This window comes from Alligator sinensis, unplaced genomic scaffold (assembly GCF_000455745.1).
Source record: "Alligator sinensis unplaced genomic scaffold, ASM45574v1 scaffold1008_1, whole genome shotgun sequence".
Taxonomy (NCBI): Eukaryota; Metazoa; Chordata; order Crocodylia; family Alligatoridae; genus Alligator; species Alligator sinensis.
In genome coordinates, this window is record NW_005842013.1 from 2,118,705 (window position 1) to 2,137,528 (window position 18,824).

An 18,824-nucleotide genomic window follows, 5' to 3' on the forward strand; every position below is an offset into this window, starting at 1 on the left:
TTTAATAGGAGTTAGGTGTCTAAATACCTCTGGGTTATCTGCGTCTTTAGAGTGATGATCCATTCAAAGTCAAAGATTTACCTCCCAATTGCATTAGTATAAATACAGATATGAAGTTGCACTGATTCAGTTAAGCCATGATAACCCGGCTGTAGGTTCCTAAGCCACTTGGGCACCACTAAAAATGTTATCTATAGACACTGTTAGTAATTTATGGAAGAGTCCTCGTCAGCCTTCTTGCTAAATGTGAAGATCGTTGAGGTTTTGTGTTTTAAGGATGTGTCTGAGTAAATGTGCTAGTCGTTTAGCAACATGTACTGAAGGCTTATTCTGTGCTCTCTGGACTATATCCTATCCACCAAAGCCAGCTTTTGTGGACTTTTAACAGCACATTACTTATCAACTCTTGGTGTTAATTAGGACCTGAAAATGCTGAAATGGCTGAAGCTCTGCCCAAGGGAAGGACTTGAATTACAGTGTTCATTGGTCGTTGCTGAGGTTATACAATATTAAGTGGATCGATCCAGCCAGACGTCGGCTACCCTCAGCATGAAATGCCTGCTCTTGCCAATAACAAATTAAGGACATAATCTAGCCCCCCCCATTAAAATCAATGGGAGTTTTTCTATTGATTTCAGCATGTTGGAAAAGCCCCCAGTTACACTTGCAAAGCATCACAGGCAAACCACGTCCCGCTATGGTGAAGTCTCAGAAGTCACTAGCATCCCACCTGTGTTAGCAAGAGGAGAATCAGGCGCTGTGCCAGTTTTTGACCTTTGCGTCTTGTCCGGTGCAGAGTTGAGTTTAAGGGAAATTCAAAAATGTTCTTCATTAGGCTTTTTTAATGAGCAGAGTTGATGGCTGTGGATCATGGAGTGGCCTCAAGATAGATCCCAGCCCTGCTCTTTGCAGGGTGTGATCTGGGGCAGCAGAGCAGTTATATCCAAGGGGGAAGATGCCAAGTATTCCTCTTGCACTGAGCACAGGTGCGTGAATCCAGTTCTTCCCAAAAGGAGCAGCCTGTCCCCTCTCCTAGCACCTGGTGCTAAAAGCTGCTTCTGAACACAAGGCCACAACAGAGGGTTACCTCCTACCTTCATGGTCTCGAGGGGCTGCAAAGCACCATTCAACTTGCTGCCTGGGAAGTCTGCTTCATGCTTCAAGTCCCTGTATTTTGATGCCTCCTGCAGGGGTGTGAAAGGAGGTGTAAGTCCCTGATCTCCAGCTCTCTGGCTGTGAAACACCAGTGGTAATTCTGCCTTATCATTGTCTTGAGCCAGAAAGCCACCCGGTCAGGCACATTGGTCTTAGGGTAATGTCTGCACCCCTACCATAGCCTTGTCTTAACTGACATCCAGACTGCAAATAACCAATAATTCGGTTTCTGAGAATGATCTTCCATTCATTTTGCTACGTCCAATATCTGTATTAAGTAGCATGACCATACATCCCGGTTTGGCTGGGACAGTCCTGGATTTTGTAGGCTAGTCCAGGCCAGTTGGTGAGAATTAAAAGTGAGGTCCTGGACTCTCAGGGGCACAGGGCACAGTCCAGCAGGGGGGTGGGGTGCTATGGTGCACCAGGGGTGGGGTGGCATGGTGCACCAGGCAGGCGGGCAGTGCCTGCACCTGCAGCAGCACCACCGACTTGGGATAGGGAGAGAGGGAGGGAAGGGGAGGAGGGGGGCAGTGTCCCAGATTTCCTTAAAAGTAATATGGTCACCCTACTTCGCATTAAGTGATATTGCAGACATAATCATGTAGCACTGCTGTGGTGATGAGTGCATTATGAGTAGCCGGGTGGATCCACAGATTCTGTTGAAGCAGAAAAATGTGCTGATCTTCCTGTACCCTCCTTTGCAGGCTATTCAAGCTCTAATCCCACACCTGTATTGACATGATCGGTGATGCCAACGCACACGGAAGAATGGAGATTCAACAGCTGTGCCCATTCTGAACCGTGCTAGAAATACAGGGGAAGGAGGAATGGTGTCCAAAGGAAACTGGGGGAAAAAATGCCCAATAGCATGAAATGGGGAAGCAGAGATGTCTTTTCCATGTCAGAAGGTGTTCTGTTCTTGCCTCAGCCAGATTTGTCCCTTCCACACTCGTCCTACATAGCACACGGAGAGGAGTGAGATGGGAGATGACTCTCATGAATACAATGATAATCTAGGCCATTTTGCTCAGCATGCCACATCCAGAATGGGCTCTGGTAGCTGGGAGGCTGCCCAGACCCTGGGCTGACTATGGCCAAGAGGCTGCAAACAGCTGCACTGGGGTCTGGAGCCCTTAGCTGGGTTTCCTGGCGGTGGTGGTGGCTGCACGTGCACCTCTGGGTGGGCAGCAGGACAGGGGCCAGGGTTGCATTGCCGCAGGCCCCTCTGCCGTCATCTGCCTGGAGGCGTGCATGCACCCACCACCACCCTGGAGCCTGGTCAGTGCTTCAGAGCCTGGTGCAGATGTTTGCAGCCTCCCAGCTGCCTGCCACAGCTGGCCCGGGCTCTGGGCAGCTGCATCAGGTGGCAGGCAGGCTGCAAACATCTGCACCAGGCTCCAGAGTCCCAGCACCGGCTCCATGCTGCTGGCAATGGTATGCATGCTTCAGGGCATAGGGCAGGGAAGGGGCCGGGGCAGCGCAACCCCAGTCCCTCCCCCACTGTCCTCCCGGAGGCGTGTGTATAGCCACCTGCAGCAACAAGGATTGGGCCCCTCATGGCTCTGGCACTGCCATGCCAAGTCAAGGTATGGGTCACGGTTGGGGTATTTTTGGCACTCTGGCAAAAGCGTTGCCGACTCCTGATCTAGGCTGTGGTTTAGAAAGTTTTTGGTAAAAAAAGAAAGGAAGGCAGAATCTATATTCTTAGGCTTTAGGGCCAAAAGGGACCACTGTTATCATCAGGTCTAGTCTCCGTCATAACACATACTGGAGAATTTCAACCACTATATTCTCCATTGAGCCCACCACAGTCTTGCCTCCGTGACCAGACCAGCTACTCTGGGCCTGCTGGTGTCCAGCCTCACGTGGCTCAATGCAGCAGCGCTAAAGCTATCCAACCGCCATTGCTGCACCTGAACCCCGTTGCTGGGTTGGCGCCAGGGTTCAGATAACAGGTGGTGATAATGTGTCAGGATCATGTCACACCTTTGCTTTTACCAAGGCCGAAACACTCCACTACGGGACCCCCCATTTGTAAGGTTATTTCATGCTTGCAGGAAAATATTGCATCCAATTTGTCCCCTTCTACTCTGGATCTGTGCATAGATCATCTCAGGGGCAGTCTCCAGCAGATCCCTGATGTTATCAACACTGAATTTACAGCTTGCTCCCGAACGTCTCTGTGTTCCCCAGCCCGCATGGACTCAGCCAGCTCTACCAGATTTCCGCTCCAGATTTAAATCCAGACTTTTAGCTGCAGTAACGTGTGCTGATTCAGCAACTCACTTCAGCACATATACATACGTGCTTGAGTCCTGCACTGCATTGGGCAATGCTGGTTTTAATATTCATTTGTAGGCACTTAAGACCCGATTTCTTACATCTTTGCTCAAGTGGCAAACTTTCTTAATCCGCAAACAATCCCAGCAAAGTCAGTGGAACTAGTCGTGGGGAAAGGCAGAGTTCAAAGTGCACAGATCTGGCTCAGAAAGATGTATGGTAATGGGTGTGATGGAAATGCTTCAGACAGAGAGAAGGTAAATCCACAGTCACCAGAGGGCAGGGAACAGGTGTTTGAATGAATTGCATGTGATATTATTAGACAAGATTCCTTGGGTGAATTTGATATCTTTTATTAGACCAACCCAAATGGTTGGAGAATAGTTATTAAGCAAGCTTTCGGGTTCAAAAACCCGTCGTCATGATATTATTTGCACTTTAAAAGAAAACACAAGTAGAAATTACAGTTTGATGGTGAGAAAACTCCTGTCACGGTAAGGTATTTTCCTGCTCCCTTATTGTGTGAAACCTTCTCCCCAAATCAAGCCTCTGAGACCTTATTGAAACGAGGCCCGTAGAGTTCATTGCTTTGTGTGCTGTGTGGCCGTCTCCTCCCGGTGAGAGCGATATAGGGCTGCACGGCATGTCTTCCAGGGGGTAGGTCCAGCCCGAGAAGTGTTTACAGGAAACGACATGTTCCTGTTTAAATACCAAGGTGTGTCAACATGCGCTTTCCTGGCTCTAACCCTGCTGCACCGAAGTGTCAACAATAAAGCTTTCCACCTGCAAGAGCATCCCCGTGACTGGTCGTCTCCTTTGTTTAACCTTGGAGAGCACTGGAGGACTATCAGCTCTCTGTGCATCTGGGAGAAGACCCTTGCACATGCACTGGCTCAGCCCAGGAGACCCTTCAGCCCACGTTGGAAAGGTGGGGAACAGAGAGCTTGCACCGTCTCCCATTCAGTGACACAGGCGCTGGGTGCCTTAGTCTCCCCTGGCGGACAAGGCTCTTTGGGTAAATGCGATATCTTTTATTAGACCAACTAAATAGTTGGAAAAATCGTTCTTTGCAAGCTTTGGGGTGCAAACACCCTTGGTCAGGCATAGTGCTGGTGTTTTTTAGTTGTCCCTGGGTGAATGTACACGAGTTGTTTTCCCAAGCGTGGCCAGGACTTTCAGGCTGCATTTCTATGAGGAAATTTTACAGGTGTCTTCATCTCGGGGCTTTGGAGTTGAACTTTAGACTTGAGTTTTGAGTCCATTAACAGTGACAAGTATTTGCTGTCACTGTAATACTGCCTGGAGGGTGATGGAGGTGATTAGGAGCTCAACTGGTAGCAGTCACTGCAGGTCACAATGAGGGTAGGGGTCTATATTGTAACAGGACCAGCGGAGCATATCTGCCTCACAAAGCCAGGGCTTCCCATAGATGCAAGTCTCGTGTCTGGGGGGTTGGACAAGATGACCCATGAGGTCCTTACACCCGCCGGTCAATACAGCATGATCATCGACTTCAACAGGATTTTGTATACGGAGCAAAGCGAGGATGTAGGTAATGAGGCCATGGGGCTCTTGGACATTCAGCATATGCATATTTATTGTCAGGGAACGGGACCATTTCAAAACAGCTCACTCGTAACATGTAGGTTTAACTCTTCCCTCTGCTGCAAAATGTCAAGGGCAAAGTATACCAGTATTTCATAGGCAGAGCTTCATGATTTATACTAGCTGATGAGCAGGCCTCTCGTTCTCTTCAGCCTGCTGCTAATGCCTTTATTCCTCCTGGCTAGTCTTAAATGCCCCTTCCCCTTATGGCATTCAGGACTCATAGTAGAGATATCTTTTATTAGACCAACAAGATTTTTGCAAAAAAAGTCTTTAATTGCAAGCTTTCGGGCACAAGCACCCTTTATCAGGCATTGGAGAAAAGCTTGGAAAGTTCTGGGTAGAAATGAAAGTTCATATTTCATAGGATTTCACAGAGGAGTTAACAGATGGAAAACTCCTCTGGGTGGGCAGTTCATAGCCGGTGTGGAGCCTCTCGCCTCCTGTGAGGATTTGTGATGATGCAGATTACCTCGAAACAGGTATGATGATGCAAATTACCTTGAAATCTTCATATTTTCCCAAGCTGGAAGCAGTGACCACCTGAAACCTGAGATCCTGCTCCTGCCTTTGTTTCAAGGTAACCTGCATCAGCACAGATCCTCACAGGAGGTGAGAGGCTTCATACCAGCTATGAACAGCCTGCCTAGAGGAGTTTTCCATCGATTGACTCCTCTGTGAAATCCTATGAAATATGAACTTGCATTTCTACCCAGGAGAACTTTTACAATCTTGTCTCCAATGCCTGATGAAGGGTGTTTGTGCCTGAAAGCTTGCAATTAATTTTTTTTTGTGCAAAAATCTTGTTGCTCTAATAAAAGATATCATCTCTACTACGAGTCCTGATTGCCTTTTCCTCTAGATCAATACGGCTACAGTCTGGAAACCCTGCCCCTTATGGCTCACTCCTGGATCTCATGGAGGGTTTCCCAGGGTTATGTGCCCTCTCATTTGAGATGCATCCTGGGGAGACGGCGAGGCATGGATGGTTATGCCCTCTGTATGCAGCTGACACTGATGGGGCTCCTTTCTCTAGCTTGGACCATTATTTTTCCCAGTGGCTGGTTGAGGACAGGGATTGAGGAAGAGGCAGCAGGTGGAAATGGTCTGGATATGATAGTATGGGGCTGTGGAGAGTCAATGGTGTCTGCCCCATTGCTGAGGGTCTGCAAATAAGAGGTGCTCCTGTGGTCCCAGGCACCACCAGTGCCCACAAGTCCCTGCTTTATCTGCTCTTAGTGTGATGATTGGCCATGTGTGATCTTGGTAAATTGGATAAAACCTACCCAATTGAAGATGTGGTGCGTAGACAGGGGTCTTCCTCACAGCCTTCTTTATCAGTGGTGCAAACTGATTCCCACTGATTAGTCACCTTCAACATGAATTGAAGCTGTAATAGATCCTGCCTCTTGGATGGTGATAGGAGCTCGAGAAGCTTGCTCCTTCCCATGCACTGGTGCAGTCCTTGCTGGAATTTAGCCAGACATATCCAATGCTCTTGTTGTTTTTTCATCCCTCGGTGCTTGTTCCATTGTTTGAGCGAGGTTTCTCTGGCACCTATTAATACGTCAGATTGATTCACCATATTTGCACATAGATTTCATAGACATTAGGGCTGGAAGGGACCTTGGAAGATCATCGAGTCCAGCCCCCTGCCCCAGAGGCAGAAAGTCAGCAGGGGTCATAGGATCCCAGCAAGATAGACATCCAAATGTCTCGTGAAGGCGTTCAAGAGATCTAACTGGCTATATATAGTCCCAGTTATACTAAATGTGTGTGCTTGTGTGTATGCACTTGCATGCATGCAGGCATTTGTGTGTGCGTGCATGTGTGTGCCTTGAATCTTAATGTTTGGGTGGGAGGGAAATGATCCCAGGCCCAGCATCATTCCCATTCCCAACATCTGAGAGACGTTACAGTATGTTACTATGCACAGCCTACAGAGAATAATGCTGTCGTTGCCCTCGAGAAAATCTGATATCGTAGCACGCCAGATGCCGCGTGTAGGAGAGGAGACAGGATCATTCTTGGGATGGTGCTGGCAAATCTCGCTCATGCTGACAGGACAATTGCTGCACCGCTTTGGTCGGCATTGGCCTTTTAATCAAAAAGAGCTGAAGTGCATATGGTGTAATTGTGGATCCAGAGTCAGAGAGCTGCATTTGCTATAGTGTGCTATGTGTGAAACATCGAAGGATTGTCACACAACAGGACTCCAAACTTCTGACCTCCCCGTGAGAAAATAACACGGCATGTTGCTTCTGCATAGGACCCAGGCTTGCAAATAATTGGGTTTTTGATTCAGGTGCTGAACTCACCAGATTCGAAGACTGAAAACATTTAATCTAGTTCAGAACAAATCGGTCCATTTAATTTGGGGAGACTGGTGAGAAAAGCAGAGGTACCAAAGGGCTGGAGTCACGGACGTGCCGGAGAAGTTACTCGTTTCACCGAAACCACTGAACTGACACCAGGTTGTGGCTCTGTGCCGATGGGCCTCGAATCCCATCAGCACCCTGCAGGCGAAACGCTCTGTACTTCATTATGAATCCTCCATCCGAACTTGTGATCCAAGCAATTGACTCTTAAAAGGCATCTGTGCTGTTTCTATTGCCAAAAGCAGCGATGCGACCTTGCTGGAAGCTGCGTTCCAGGGTGTGGATTTCCATTCATTTGCTGAGAGTCAGCATGCGCTCTTTATCAGTGGTGCAAAATGATTCCCATTGATTAGCCATCTTCAACATTAATTGAGGCTGTAATAGTTGGTGGTCCTGTGCAAGCCCTGCTTCCACAGCATCCTAATGCAATTGTACTGGTAGAGCAAGTAGAACAGCTTTAGGGCCAAAACCTGGTTACCTTCCTCACCTGAGCTATCCTATTGGTTTTGTGATTATCCCTAAGAGCCATCTCAATGTCCAAACCTTTTTTTAAATCTTGTTAAGCGCTTGGATTTGATGGCCTCATGTGGCGATGAGGTCCACCGTTTAATCCCACGTTATCTTCAGTTGTACCTTTCCCACTTTTTAATTCCCTTGAACCCGTTCTTCTTGCTGTGATAAGGAAGGAAAGAAGAGCTTGGAGCAGTTGGGGGCTGAATTGGAAAACTAAAAAAAAGGGGGCGGTTCCAGGAGATCAGAAGCAATTGTGAATTTAGTGAATGGCTTAATCAAAAAGTGGGAAGTCGTCTCTAAGCATCGCTCTGACGTTTTGAAAATGAAACGTGTCATTTTTGGAACAGCTGGAACATTTTTGTGTCAAACATTTTCAACACGAAACGTTTTCACTTTTTCTCTCCCAGCTGTTTTGCTTTCTCTTAAAAATTGGCCTGGCTTGAAACATAGGGTAAAAATAATGGAATACCTTGAAAGGAAATAAAGCATTTCATTTGGGGTTGAAGGAAACATTTTGGGCTGCTCCCAAACAGGGTTCTTTTTTTTTTTTCCCCTTTGGAAAGAAAACCCACCCACTTTCATCATAGATTGCCCTGAACTATGGTTAATGTGGCTTTTTTTTTTTTCAAATCAGTCACCAAACTGCAAAAAATAATTATTTACACAGCTCTCAACAGACCTCTCGTATCTCCTTTCTGGACCATTGATTTTGTAACAAGACTGGAGGTTTCATAATCCCGTATATAAATTTAGGGCTCCTAATTCAAGCGTGCTAAATGTAAGCGTGGCACCCTGCCTAATGGCCTTTAGAGCCCTGCAGAAATTATGTGCAATGAATGCTGTTGCTCCCTGCTAGCTGGCGAATTTTGGGAGCTTCAGCTTGTGTATAAGGAAACCTAAATGTGGCTGGGGGGCCTACAGTCTGAGATGGAAGAGGCCTTGCAGAGAAGCCCTGAGTCTAGGAAGTGGAAAGGTTTGGTCCATGCATGGTGTGTACAGTGACTGTGAGCTAAGGTCATCCCCCGGGATTGGACACAAGGAATTATTGTAGCTTGGCAGCTATAGTAGACCTGCATCCCGTGTGGCTTGAGACGCTAGAGAGATCCCCATAGCACGCACAATAGATCACGGGTTGCACGTGCACTCTGTGTTTGCAGCTTCCAATTACAGCTTTATGTGCAGTGATGAAGCCCCACGAGTACCAGATCCTGAATGCAGTTGCACTAATGTCAGCAAGATAAGCTAACTACACAGGGTTTCGCGAGGTCACCGTGGGTTAATGCTGGTATGCCTGGCATCTCTTTGGATGGTGAATTCAGCTGTCTTATGCTGGTTTTGATTTAAGCTACACCTCTCTTGAAACTCTGCTGGGGAGCAGCTTTGAGATGGCAGCTCGCTGAATTGGTTCAACCTGATGCCTGTCGGGCCATGGGTTCTGGCAGACGGACGCGGAGGAAATCAGTGGTTGACTGACTTTTAGTGAGCATCTCCTTAGGTGACAGCCATACATAGATCAGAGCCTGGATTATGCCTGTACCTCACATCGGAGGGGTATGAGCGACAGTCTCCTTTCAACCATGTGGGAGTCCAATTTGAAACACAGAGGGAAATGACCCCAGCGGCTTCAGCTGAGTGCTGATATGGTTTCCCTGAAAAATATGGGTATCCTTCAAAGATCATCCAAGTAATAAGCCATTAGCTTGGATGGCCTTTCGGGCTAGTCTTTCCTGTGTCGCATCCCAGTCACATACCTCACTCCCTGCTCTGGAGAGGGTCGCATATGGCCAGATGGGCAATACGCGTGGCCTGATGTTACACAAGGGTGTGTTGCCCATTGCTTTCATGGGCTTATTTTGGTTCGTTTTCAACCCAACTTGAATGATCTTCAGTGGGGATTTCACTGGAATAAGAACTGAAGCATGCCATTTATTTGGGGTTGTCTGCTCGCACATACACTGCCCGTATACTGCTTGAATAGGGGTTAGCTCGGTTTTCCTCTAGCAGTAGACTCTCTGTTAATTTTAAGCACATCTTGCTAAGCGGTGGCCAGGCCAAGAGGGAAAGCCAGGGGGTGTCATTGGTCCCGTAACCTACATTCTTGTTGAGAAATAGGTCCATAAATCCTAACAAGAGGAAAGGGATCTCCAGCAAAACCTGTGGAGCTAAAGAAGGCTGTGTGTGCATTAAGCATTCGTTTTCTCCAGCACTGACTGCTGCAGTTGCATCCACGTTCACTGTGAAGGGGCAGCCTTGCAGCATGCGCTAAAGGGAAACGATCGGCGTCCCAGGAGGAAGTTATCTGCTCCAGCACTGGTTACACTCATTTCTGTGCGACCAGCCTGTCTGTGCTCATTGCTGCGTTGCAGATGAGGGTGTGGGCTCTGGTCTCTGCCTACTCTCCCATTCCCTTTCCACCTTTGCCAGCAGCTAAAGTAACAGCTTGGTGACAGCGGCTGTCTCCCTCCAGGGATGGATATGCCAGTGCAAGGGAATACCTTACTTCCTTTGCTTCCCTGAGCTGCACTGTGCTCCTGCCTGGACACATGGCTATAATTCACCTGGACGCCAGTGTAAAGAAGGAGCAGACAGACAACCGAAATTCCTTTATTAGAGTAACTTTGCACAATCCTGTGTAGAATCAATCACCTCTGACAGAGACGGGGTAAAACCCCGCCAGGTTAAGTTGCACTGGCACAGGTGTTGTGCATCCGCAGCTTACCCAGGGTAGCTATTTGCACAAGGCAAGCAGGCGATCACCAACTGCTCCATCACCTAGGAGCAAGGCACCTGCCACCTGCTACTCAGGGAGAAGCTGCTCATCCCATCCTTTCCAGAGCCCAGTAGAATTGCCACTGGTATGCAAAGGTAGACAGGAATCCTGCAGTCAGACATGCTTGCAAAGTGCAAGAAGTCCACTTTTGAGCTTAGATATATATTAAATAATAATGGAGGAACATTCAGGATTGCAGTCACTTTCTCTCAGTGTTATAGGCTCAGCCAGCACAGCCTGGCAAAGATACCATCCATCTATGATAGCCCAACTTTACCACCAAAGCAGTAGTTTTTTCTTAAAGAAACCTCCATTTGCTTTACAGCTACATCCCTTATACACACAAGCATTGTAGAATATGAGCCTGATTTAAATTGGTCAAGTACTGGCTGCAACCAGTTGTTACCAACACAGTCATTTAGTACTTGCATAAGCCAGCACTAAATGACTGCACAGTAACCAGCAGTACTATCACCGCATGGTTTTTTCCCCGATGCTCCTGTGCAGTAGCTCATTACTACTGCGTAGGAGCGTCGCCGCACGGTTAATGCCTAGCAATGCTACTGCGCCGTAGCTTGTTGCTGCTGCACCATAGCATCTCATATCGATGTGCCCAAGGGGTAGCTTTTTTTTTAGAGAAGCCTCTGTTTGCTTTTAAGCCACACAGAAACATTGCAGAATATGAGCCCGGTTAAAATTGGTCCAGTTCTGGCTGCAACCGGGATTTAATGTTGTACGCTGTAGATATCTCACAGCAGTGTCATGGTCACAACCTTGTTTGGAGAATTTGAACTTAATGGAATGGCTGGCAATATGGGAATAGGGTAAAGCTATAAATAATTTTCTTGAGTGACCTAATAAGGTTTTGAATGATGGGCTCAGATCCCTGGCACTACTCTGTCCCTTCAAGAGTCCAGTATTTATAACCCATTTGCCAGCAGGGCACAACATTTTAAGATCAACATCTTTACAGTGTGTTGGGTGATGTAGGATATGAAGAACAGCAATTTGGCCTATTCTGTGAAATATTTCACAGGCTAGGGAGGGAGTGTATATCAGTATGTCTTTCCAGGAACTACTGCTAAGCTCTCCATTGACTGAAAAAATCAGACTCATACCAACAAATAGAAGGTATGCAAGATGTCCTATAGAAACAAAATTCAGCATGAATATAAAATTGAGCCAGGTACTAAGAAGTAGCCCATACTCATGGTTGTCTTCTTCTGTTTCTTTTCTATTCTGCTTAGTTTGTATTTCCTTTCTTTCCCAAGGTATACAGGGAGTCCATCCCAACCTCCCCCAGTTAAGTGGCTATTAAGCTTAAGAAAATGCAAATCAAGAAGATGCTTAGCTAACACAGTGTCATTAAAGTGATTCCCCAGCCATAAGCAAGGCAATGAGAAACTGTGCTCCATTTTTCCTTTGCAGTGCATCCTCTGGATCAGCAAAGTCAGGCTCGTGTAGACCAAATGGGGAAGCATATTCCAATCAATGGCCTCTGTGGGGAACACCTACCTCGAGCTCTTTGGCAAAAGCGTGTAAGCAGTGCAATCCCATGATCCTGGCTGATCTAAATTGCTGAGTCTAAGCATCAAGAGAGGGGCAGTTCCTAAGACATCGGGGATTCAAACCATAAAGAGCTTAGCAGATCACAGAATCAAAGAGAAGTCGGGCTGGAAGGAGCCTCCAAAGGTCATCTAGTCCACCCCACTGCCTGAGGCAGGATCATCCCTATCCAAACCATCCTGTACACATCTGAGGGAGCATCTGAGGTTGTACACACAAGACTAGGTGAAACCCAGTGTACTCTCTAGTGCACAGCACTTGTGCAAGCTGCCTGTGGGACTCTGTGATGGGTATTCTCATCCTGCACCAAGAGGTCTTCTGCATTGGCTTCATCGTAGAGTCATTGTAGGCATGCACAGTAGAGGTGATGAAGGTCTGGGGCTCCAAGACAGGCCTTCAGCCAGGAGGAGGACACTGTCAACCATTTTCTGGACAAAACAGGACTCCTGGGTGGTAAATGTTGGTCACAAAGATGGGCCTAATCTGATTATTGAATGAGCTAAGAAGGAATCTGCCTGCTTCCGGTGTTTGTCTAGCCCCGTCTCGGTTTTGTGCTTGTAATCTGCACCCATCTGTCTCTCCTCCGAGCCCCAATCCCAGCCCGATGCTGACAAAGACAAACAGTCCCCTATCTGTGTCTAGCAACACGGGGCTTTGGAAAAGAGAGTCATCAGCGTGCCAGGCGTGCTGCAGCTGAAATGACCTCATTTACACACACGCTGAACAAAAAAGGGGGGAGTGAATGGAAAGCAGTGGGACTTCTCTTCCAGAAAGCAGTCGTCAGGTCGGCCATGCTAAAATACAAGACAGACTATTGCATGGTGGATGTTAATAAGAAATTAGCATGCTCGGCATTGTCTGTTAATCCCCATTCATACCAGCAGAGCACATCCAGAGTGGAGATTCACAGAAGTTGAGGGCTGGAAGGGACCTCAGGAGATCATCGGGTCTAGCCACCTCCCCTCCACCCTGCCCCCCAGCTCTGGGCAGGACAGACTTGGCAAACTATATTATACTTATTTGTGACTGTCAGCCAGGACTCCTTGTAGATCTTGAAGCTATAACCACCTCACTCGGGTACAAAGATCTCTGTTTTTTGGGGGACCAATCATGTAAAGGTGCTGGGGAACCTCAGCTCTCAATGGGAGTGGAGAGGGTTGGGTCCTTTGCAGGTTCTTCAGTGACATGACATGACTTACTCTGCAATGAACATGCTCCATACCATGTCTTGAAACCTTCCTACATCTAAAATATAGAGCCTAGTTACCGATCATAGGAAAGTAGGGCTGGAAGGGACCTCACAAAGTTGTCTAGTTCAGCTCCTTGCTCAAGGCAGGATCATCCCTGACTTACCCATCCAGCCAAGTGCCTGTCTAACTTGCTTTTGAAAGTTTCCAAGCATGGAGACCCTCTAGGTAGCCTGGTCCAATGCCTGACCACTCTCTGATGACACTGTGAGTCCAGAATGGGGCTCCGTATCTTCTGAAGTACCTTGGGATGGCTCTGGAGGTTATATTAGTCTGCAGACGAGAAGACTGAGAGGGGCTTTGATAGCAGCCTTCAACTCCCTGCAGGGGGTTGCAAAGAGGATGGAGCTGGACTGGTGTCAGTGGGGGCCTAGCAGAATGACTGGATGGAAGAGAGATGAAGCAGAGCCAATATTTCTAAGAAGAAGGGGAGTCAAGGAGATGTAGCGTTATGGGGGGTCTGCTCTAACTGCCAGGAGGTTGCGAGTAGGTCTCTCCTTTAAAATTGTTTAAAAGTGCTCCAAAATTAATAACAACTGTGAGTTTTTGCCATAGTCAGATGTGTTAATAGGGCAATAGTGCTTATGGTAGGCAGGATTGGAAATGTAAAGATGCCCATGTATTGCCTGCAAGAGTCTTAAAAAGCAACAAAAGCAATGCTACCTGGGTGTGTGAGACTTCTTCTAGAGCCTCTCAAGTCCCACTTCAGCACTTTGGAGCTACAAAATGCATGCTGGCACCTTGAGTAGTGGGGAATTTCATCTCAGATGAAGAAATAATTTGGCTCAGGATGCCGATTGTGTTCTCTACTGCAGCTGGTTCAAAAATGTTTTTTCCCCCTTCTTTGCAAAACATTTCAACAAATCTAGATTTTCATTCTTGTCAATTTTCTCCCAAGTTTTCATTGAAAAATGGAAAGAATTTGCCTGACAGCCAATCAAAATGCTAGTTTGGGGCTGGTGAAACAACAATAACAATTTCCCATCAGAAGCCTGTCCCGTTTCAAAAGAAATGGAGATATTTTTTTTTTTTACCTGTTAAACCATCCCCTAACATTTGTGATGGAAACGTTTCACCACGTCTAATGTTTGCCACAAGGGGCTGATGAAGAAAAGATCTGGACTTGTAGCTCCTGTTTGGTAAATGGCACATAGTGCAGGGGATTCACCGGTGTTGTCAGGGCCCACTTTGCCTGGGTTTTTATCCGACTCCAATTAGTGTTGTTCTGGGGTTAGGTGTTACCGGTCACAACAGGCTGCTTCAGGTTGGATGGTCTGTGTGCATGCTGTGCCCTTAACACCATCCTTGTGACAAGAAAGAGACCGCAAGCTTGGTTTTTAGTGACAAAGAGCCCGGCCAGGTCTATTATCTACAAAGCTTTAAGGCCCCTTTTTATATACCAAACAACTTTGCATTTACAGCATACACATCCTAGCTCTCATCACGGAGTAAAACAGACTTAGGTGACAGCCTCCACATCCTGCTTCCCATCAATTAGCACCGATCTTCCCACGCAAACCTGTGTGCTGGGTCACGCTGATCTTTGTTTCGGTGGTCTGTACCGGTCTCATCCATTCGCTGTCTCCTGGCCTTGGAGGCTCCTCTAAAGCTAACTAGCTACTTCTGTGCAAGCCATATATTGTATGCCTAGTTCTGTATTCCTTGGGGCCTACTCTGGCAAATGCTGTTACCAGGGCCTCACCAGCGGTTGTGTTAACTCATAGTCCACAAAACCTATACAAACCACAGTCAGTTTGAGTTAATTCTTTAAAAATATATATTTAAAATAGTACGGTAGATGCACAGAGGCTTAATGCACCTTTTCTGGTATGACACAGGACATTACCTATAGGCAGTGATGAGTGGTGATTGTAGGAAGTATTGAAGTCCTTGCCTACTTGGTGCTCATAGAGGTAAGCGTGCTAACCAGCTTGCGTGCTGAGATGGGATACCAAGTAAATGATAAATATGGCTCATTATTTTCACCAAAAAGAGAAATATTTGTAGGAACTTCTCATTTGGGATCTTTAGGGCACGGATGAAAAAGCACAGGTCTAAGAGGTGGCATCTGACACAGTAGGTTGTTGTCTATGAAAGCTCGTACTTCTCCAAACCAGCTGTGTCCTTTGCAAGTTTTCCAGTGACATGGCATGGACGCTTTTACACGTACTCCAGGGGTGGCGGGGAGCAGCGCTTTAATTAGAGCAGCTCCCAGAGCCGCTCTAATTAAAGCACCACAGTGTCTCTTGTATCAGCATCCCCGTGCTTGTGGGGGTGCTTGAACTAAAGCTTGTTCAACGAGCTTTAGCTCAAATGCCCCTGTCACCATTTTGAAGCGAGGATGCTGATACACGAGATGTGAGAGGCTGCTGGAGTGCGGTAATTACCATGCTCCAGAAGACTTGATTAATTAATTAAGCAGCCTCCATACTTGCATACAGGTACCCTACGGTGATGACCTGCCCTGCCTTCAGCATAGATCTAGGGGACCTTAAAAGGTCTTGGGCCCGAGTTTCAAAGGAGCCCGGTATTTGAGCAGCTAAACCAAGTTCCCATGTTTTCAGCATCCAGCAGTTTCGAACGGCCAGATCCAAAGCCTAGTATTTTTCCCGTGGGCTTCAGCTGGCTTTCAGTTAGACCAAATGAGAGCCCCGTCTAACAGGACTTACAACTCCCCACCTCCCTTTCCGCTCTCTGTGTTTTCCTCTGTTGTTTCAATGCCTGCATCTGGTGTCTTTTTGATCCCCAGAAATGAATTCAGACCTTGGACTGACATCAAGCCAGTGAAAGCTATAAGAGCGAAGGTCTCATACAAGCCCCCCGAGGAGAAAATGACCCATGAAACCAGTTACAGCGCTCAGTTCAAGGGGGAGCCTAACAAACCCGTGCCAGCCGATAAATTCCTCGAACGCAGAAGGATACGCAGCCTCTACAGTGAGCCCTACAAAGAATCTCCAAAGGTGAGAAATACAGTGTAAGGCCACGCGGGCCAGCGCTGTTTGCAACGGGGCCCATCTGAACAGCAAGGCATTTCCTAGGCAGACGTCATAGCACTGCCCGAGTCTATCCCACGGCCCGTATCCCACGCATTGCTGGCCAGAGACCCTGTTAGGATTAATTCTCTGACATCCTACAGGACAGAGGGGGCTGGATTTTCTGCTACTGTAGGTCAGTGTAGGCACCCTGAAGTCAGCGATACCACATTGAATTGTAGCAGCTCAGCCTGTGGCCCAAGGACAGTATCTGTGCATTTGCAATTCCCCGATTTCTCCTCTAGACGATTATGACTTAGTAACTACAAAGCTACAAGTGCTTTGCCTCTTCTGATGTCTTCTCAGGAGGAGCATGCCAAGGGGCAGACACTCAGCTGGATGGACATACTTCCACTGATGTTGGCCGTAAGGTCCAGTGGCATTCAGGGGAGTTACACTATTGCACACCAGCCGAGAGTCCATCCCAAGAGGCAAGCCATCCACCCCGAGAGTCCATCCCAAGAGGCAACCGAGAGTCCATCCCAAGAGGCAGTCATATTTTTAGGGTTCAGTGTCCTTCATCCCTCCTAGATTTTGCCCAGATAGCCATGGTATTGTCTGGGTCTGTGAGAAAGAGAGGAGGGTCCAATGGAAAGCTGTGCTTCCCTCCGGATAAAGAAGCCTGTGTTTGCTGCCCCTGTCCCTGTCGGCAGAGGACAAGCCCTAGATATCCTTGCATGTTGTTCCACCGTTTTCTCTACCTAGGAAAAGGGCAAAATGAGGGGTGCCCTTCTGAGCCCCCAGGCACTGGCAACAGTATGGAGGTATTAGTGCATGGGGGATGCTGAGACTTTTTACCCTCTCCTTTTGAGGGCCATATTTTCCTTGTTTTATCCCCTTCACCTCCCCCCCCCCCCAAAATCACTGAGGTTGAAAAGCCACTCTGCAAATTACCAGGGGATGTTAAACCATGCCCTCTCTCTCCACGGACTGTGGGACTGTCTACACAGCAACTCTGGCTCTTTCAAAGAGGGCGTCCTCAAGGTGAGGACAGTCCCGCTCACACCTGCCAAACCCAGATCTGCACCAGCAAAGCCAATCCAGGGGCATCCCACACGATCACTCTCCATTTCCACCACGCTTGAGAGCAGCTGCCACAGGGGATGCCCTTCGGACAGCCTCGCCGCTGCATTTCCAGGTTTGCTGCATGCAAGCGGCAGCGTGCGGGTGAGGCATGCTCCCTCTCTGAATGCACCAGGGATGCGCTGTGGGCATACCCAAAGCATCGCTCCATCCTGCTGGGCTTCGTTAGTACTGAAGAGTCCAACAAATGACACAGAAGTCCTAGTTCACTAAGTAGCCCCTGGCAGCTGCTGTATAGGTTGTTCTGTCCTAGTAACTGAGACCTAATGAGCAAGGACATCATGGGGATCCTTAAACAAAGACCACGGAGCAAAGCAGGTCGTGTTCTTAGCTTAGTGGCTTTCACATCATCTCTCAAGAGGTGGTGGATGTGATGTACTTTACACCAGTGGTGTAAAGTAGCTCAGCTCCATTGACTTCAAAGTCATTGCCTCCTTTACATGACTGAGGAGTCTGAGTCTCTGTACCCAGTGCCAATTCAGATGCCCGCTGCCCTGACATAAATAAATAGATGAATAGTGCCGTCTCTCTGCTGCTGTTTCGATCTAAATCCTGTTTTCCACCTTTCCTTGTGTGTCTGTGTGTTGGTGGTTTGTATGTCACACCCATGCAGGTGGAGAAGCCTAGCGTTCAGCCTTCCAAACCAAAAAAGACAACAGCAAGCCATAAACCCCTGAAAAAGGCCAAAGACAAGCAGATCGCATCTGGCCGGGCTGCCAAGAAAAAGAGCGCGGAGAGCTCCAGCGGGACAAAGCCAGAGGACAAGGAGAAAAGTAAAGAGATGAACAATAAATTGGCTGAGGCGAAAGAGTAAATTTCACTGCACTTTTCTTTCTTCTTTTTCCTTCTTTCTTTTATTAAATAAAGGCCACAAAATTAATTAGAGGCTTCTAATCTGCTTTTGTTCTGATTGTATTAGAAGCTTTCATGTTTTATTTCCAAGGAGGATTAAGACTCCTCCTTTCAGAGGTCAGGTTTTCTGCTTTGCCTGCACGACATGGATCTCTGCAGAAAGAGGAGGAGAGGCAGCGGGAGGGTAGGATGCACAGAGGATTGTAGGATTACAAAGATTTTCAATTAACTGAGCGCTGCAGATGTATTCAAAGGCTTGTCCCTTTCCTGGAGCCTGATCCTCCAGTGGTCTGATCAGGTCAAGCTGCCATCAATCCTGTTGACACAGAGAACGAGCTAC

General features: G+C 47.6%; 1 protein-coding gene across 1 annotated transcript in view; it reads left to right on the plus strand.

Moving 5' to 3' along the window:
* MAP6 (microtubule associated protein 6) overlaps positions 1–18,824 on the plus strand; it is an 81,329-nt gene that overhangs the window by 47,235 nt on the left and 15,270 nt on the right. The window contains exons 2-3 of the mRNA XM_006021976.2: positions 16,267–16,477; positions 18,246–18,442. Coding sequence (XP_006022038.2) covers positions 16,267–16,477; positions 18,246–18,442 — 408 coding nt within the window. The remainder of the gene's footprint in view (positions 1–16,266; positions 16,478–18,245; positions 18,443–18,824) is intronic.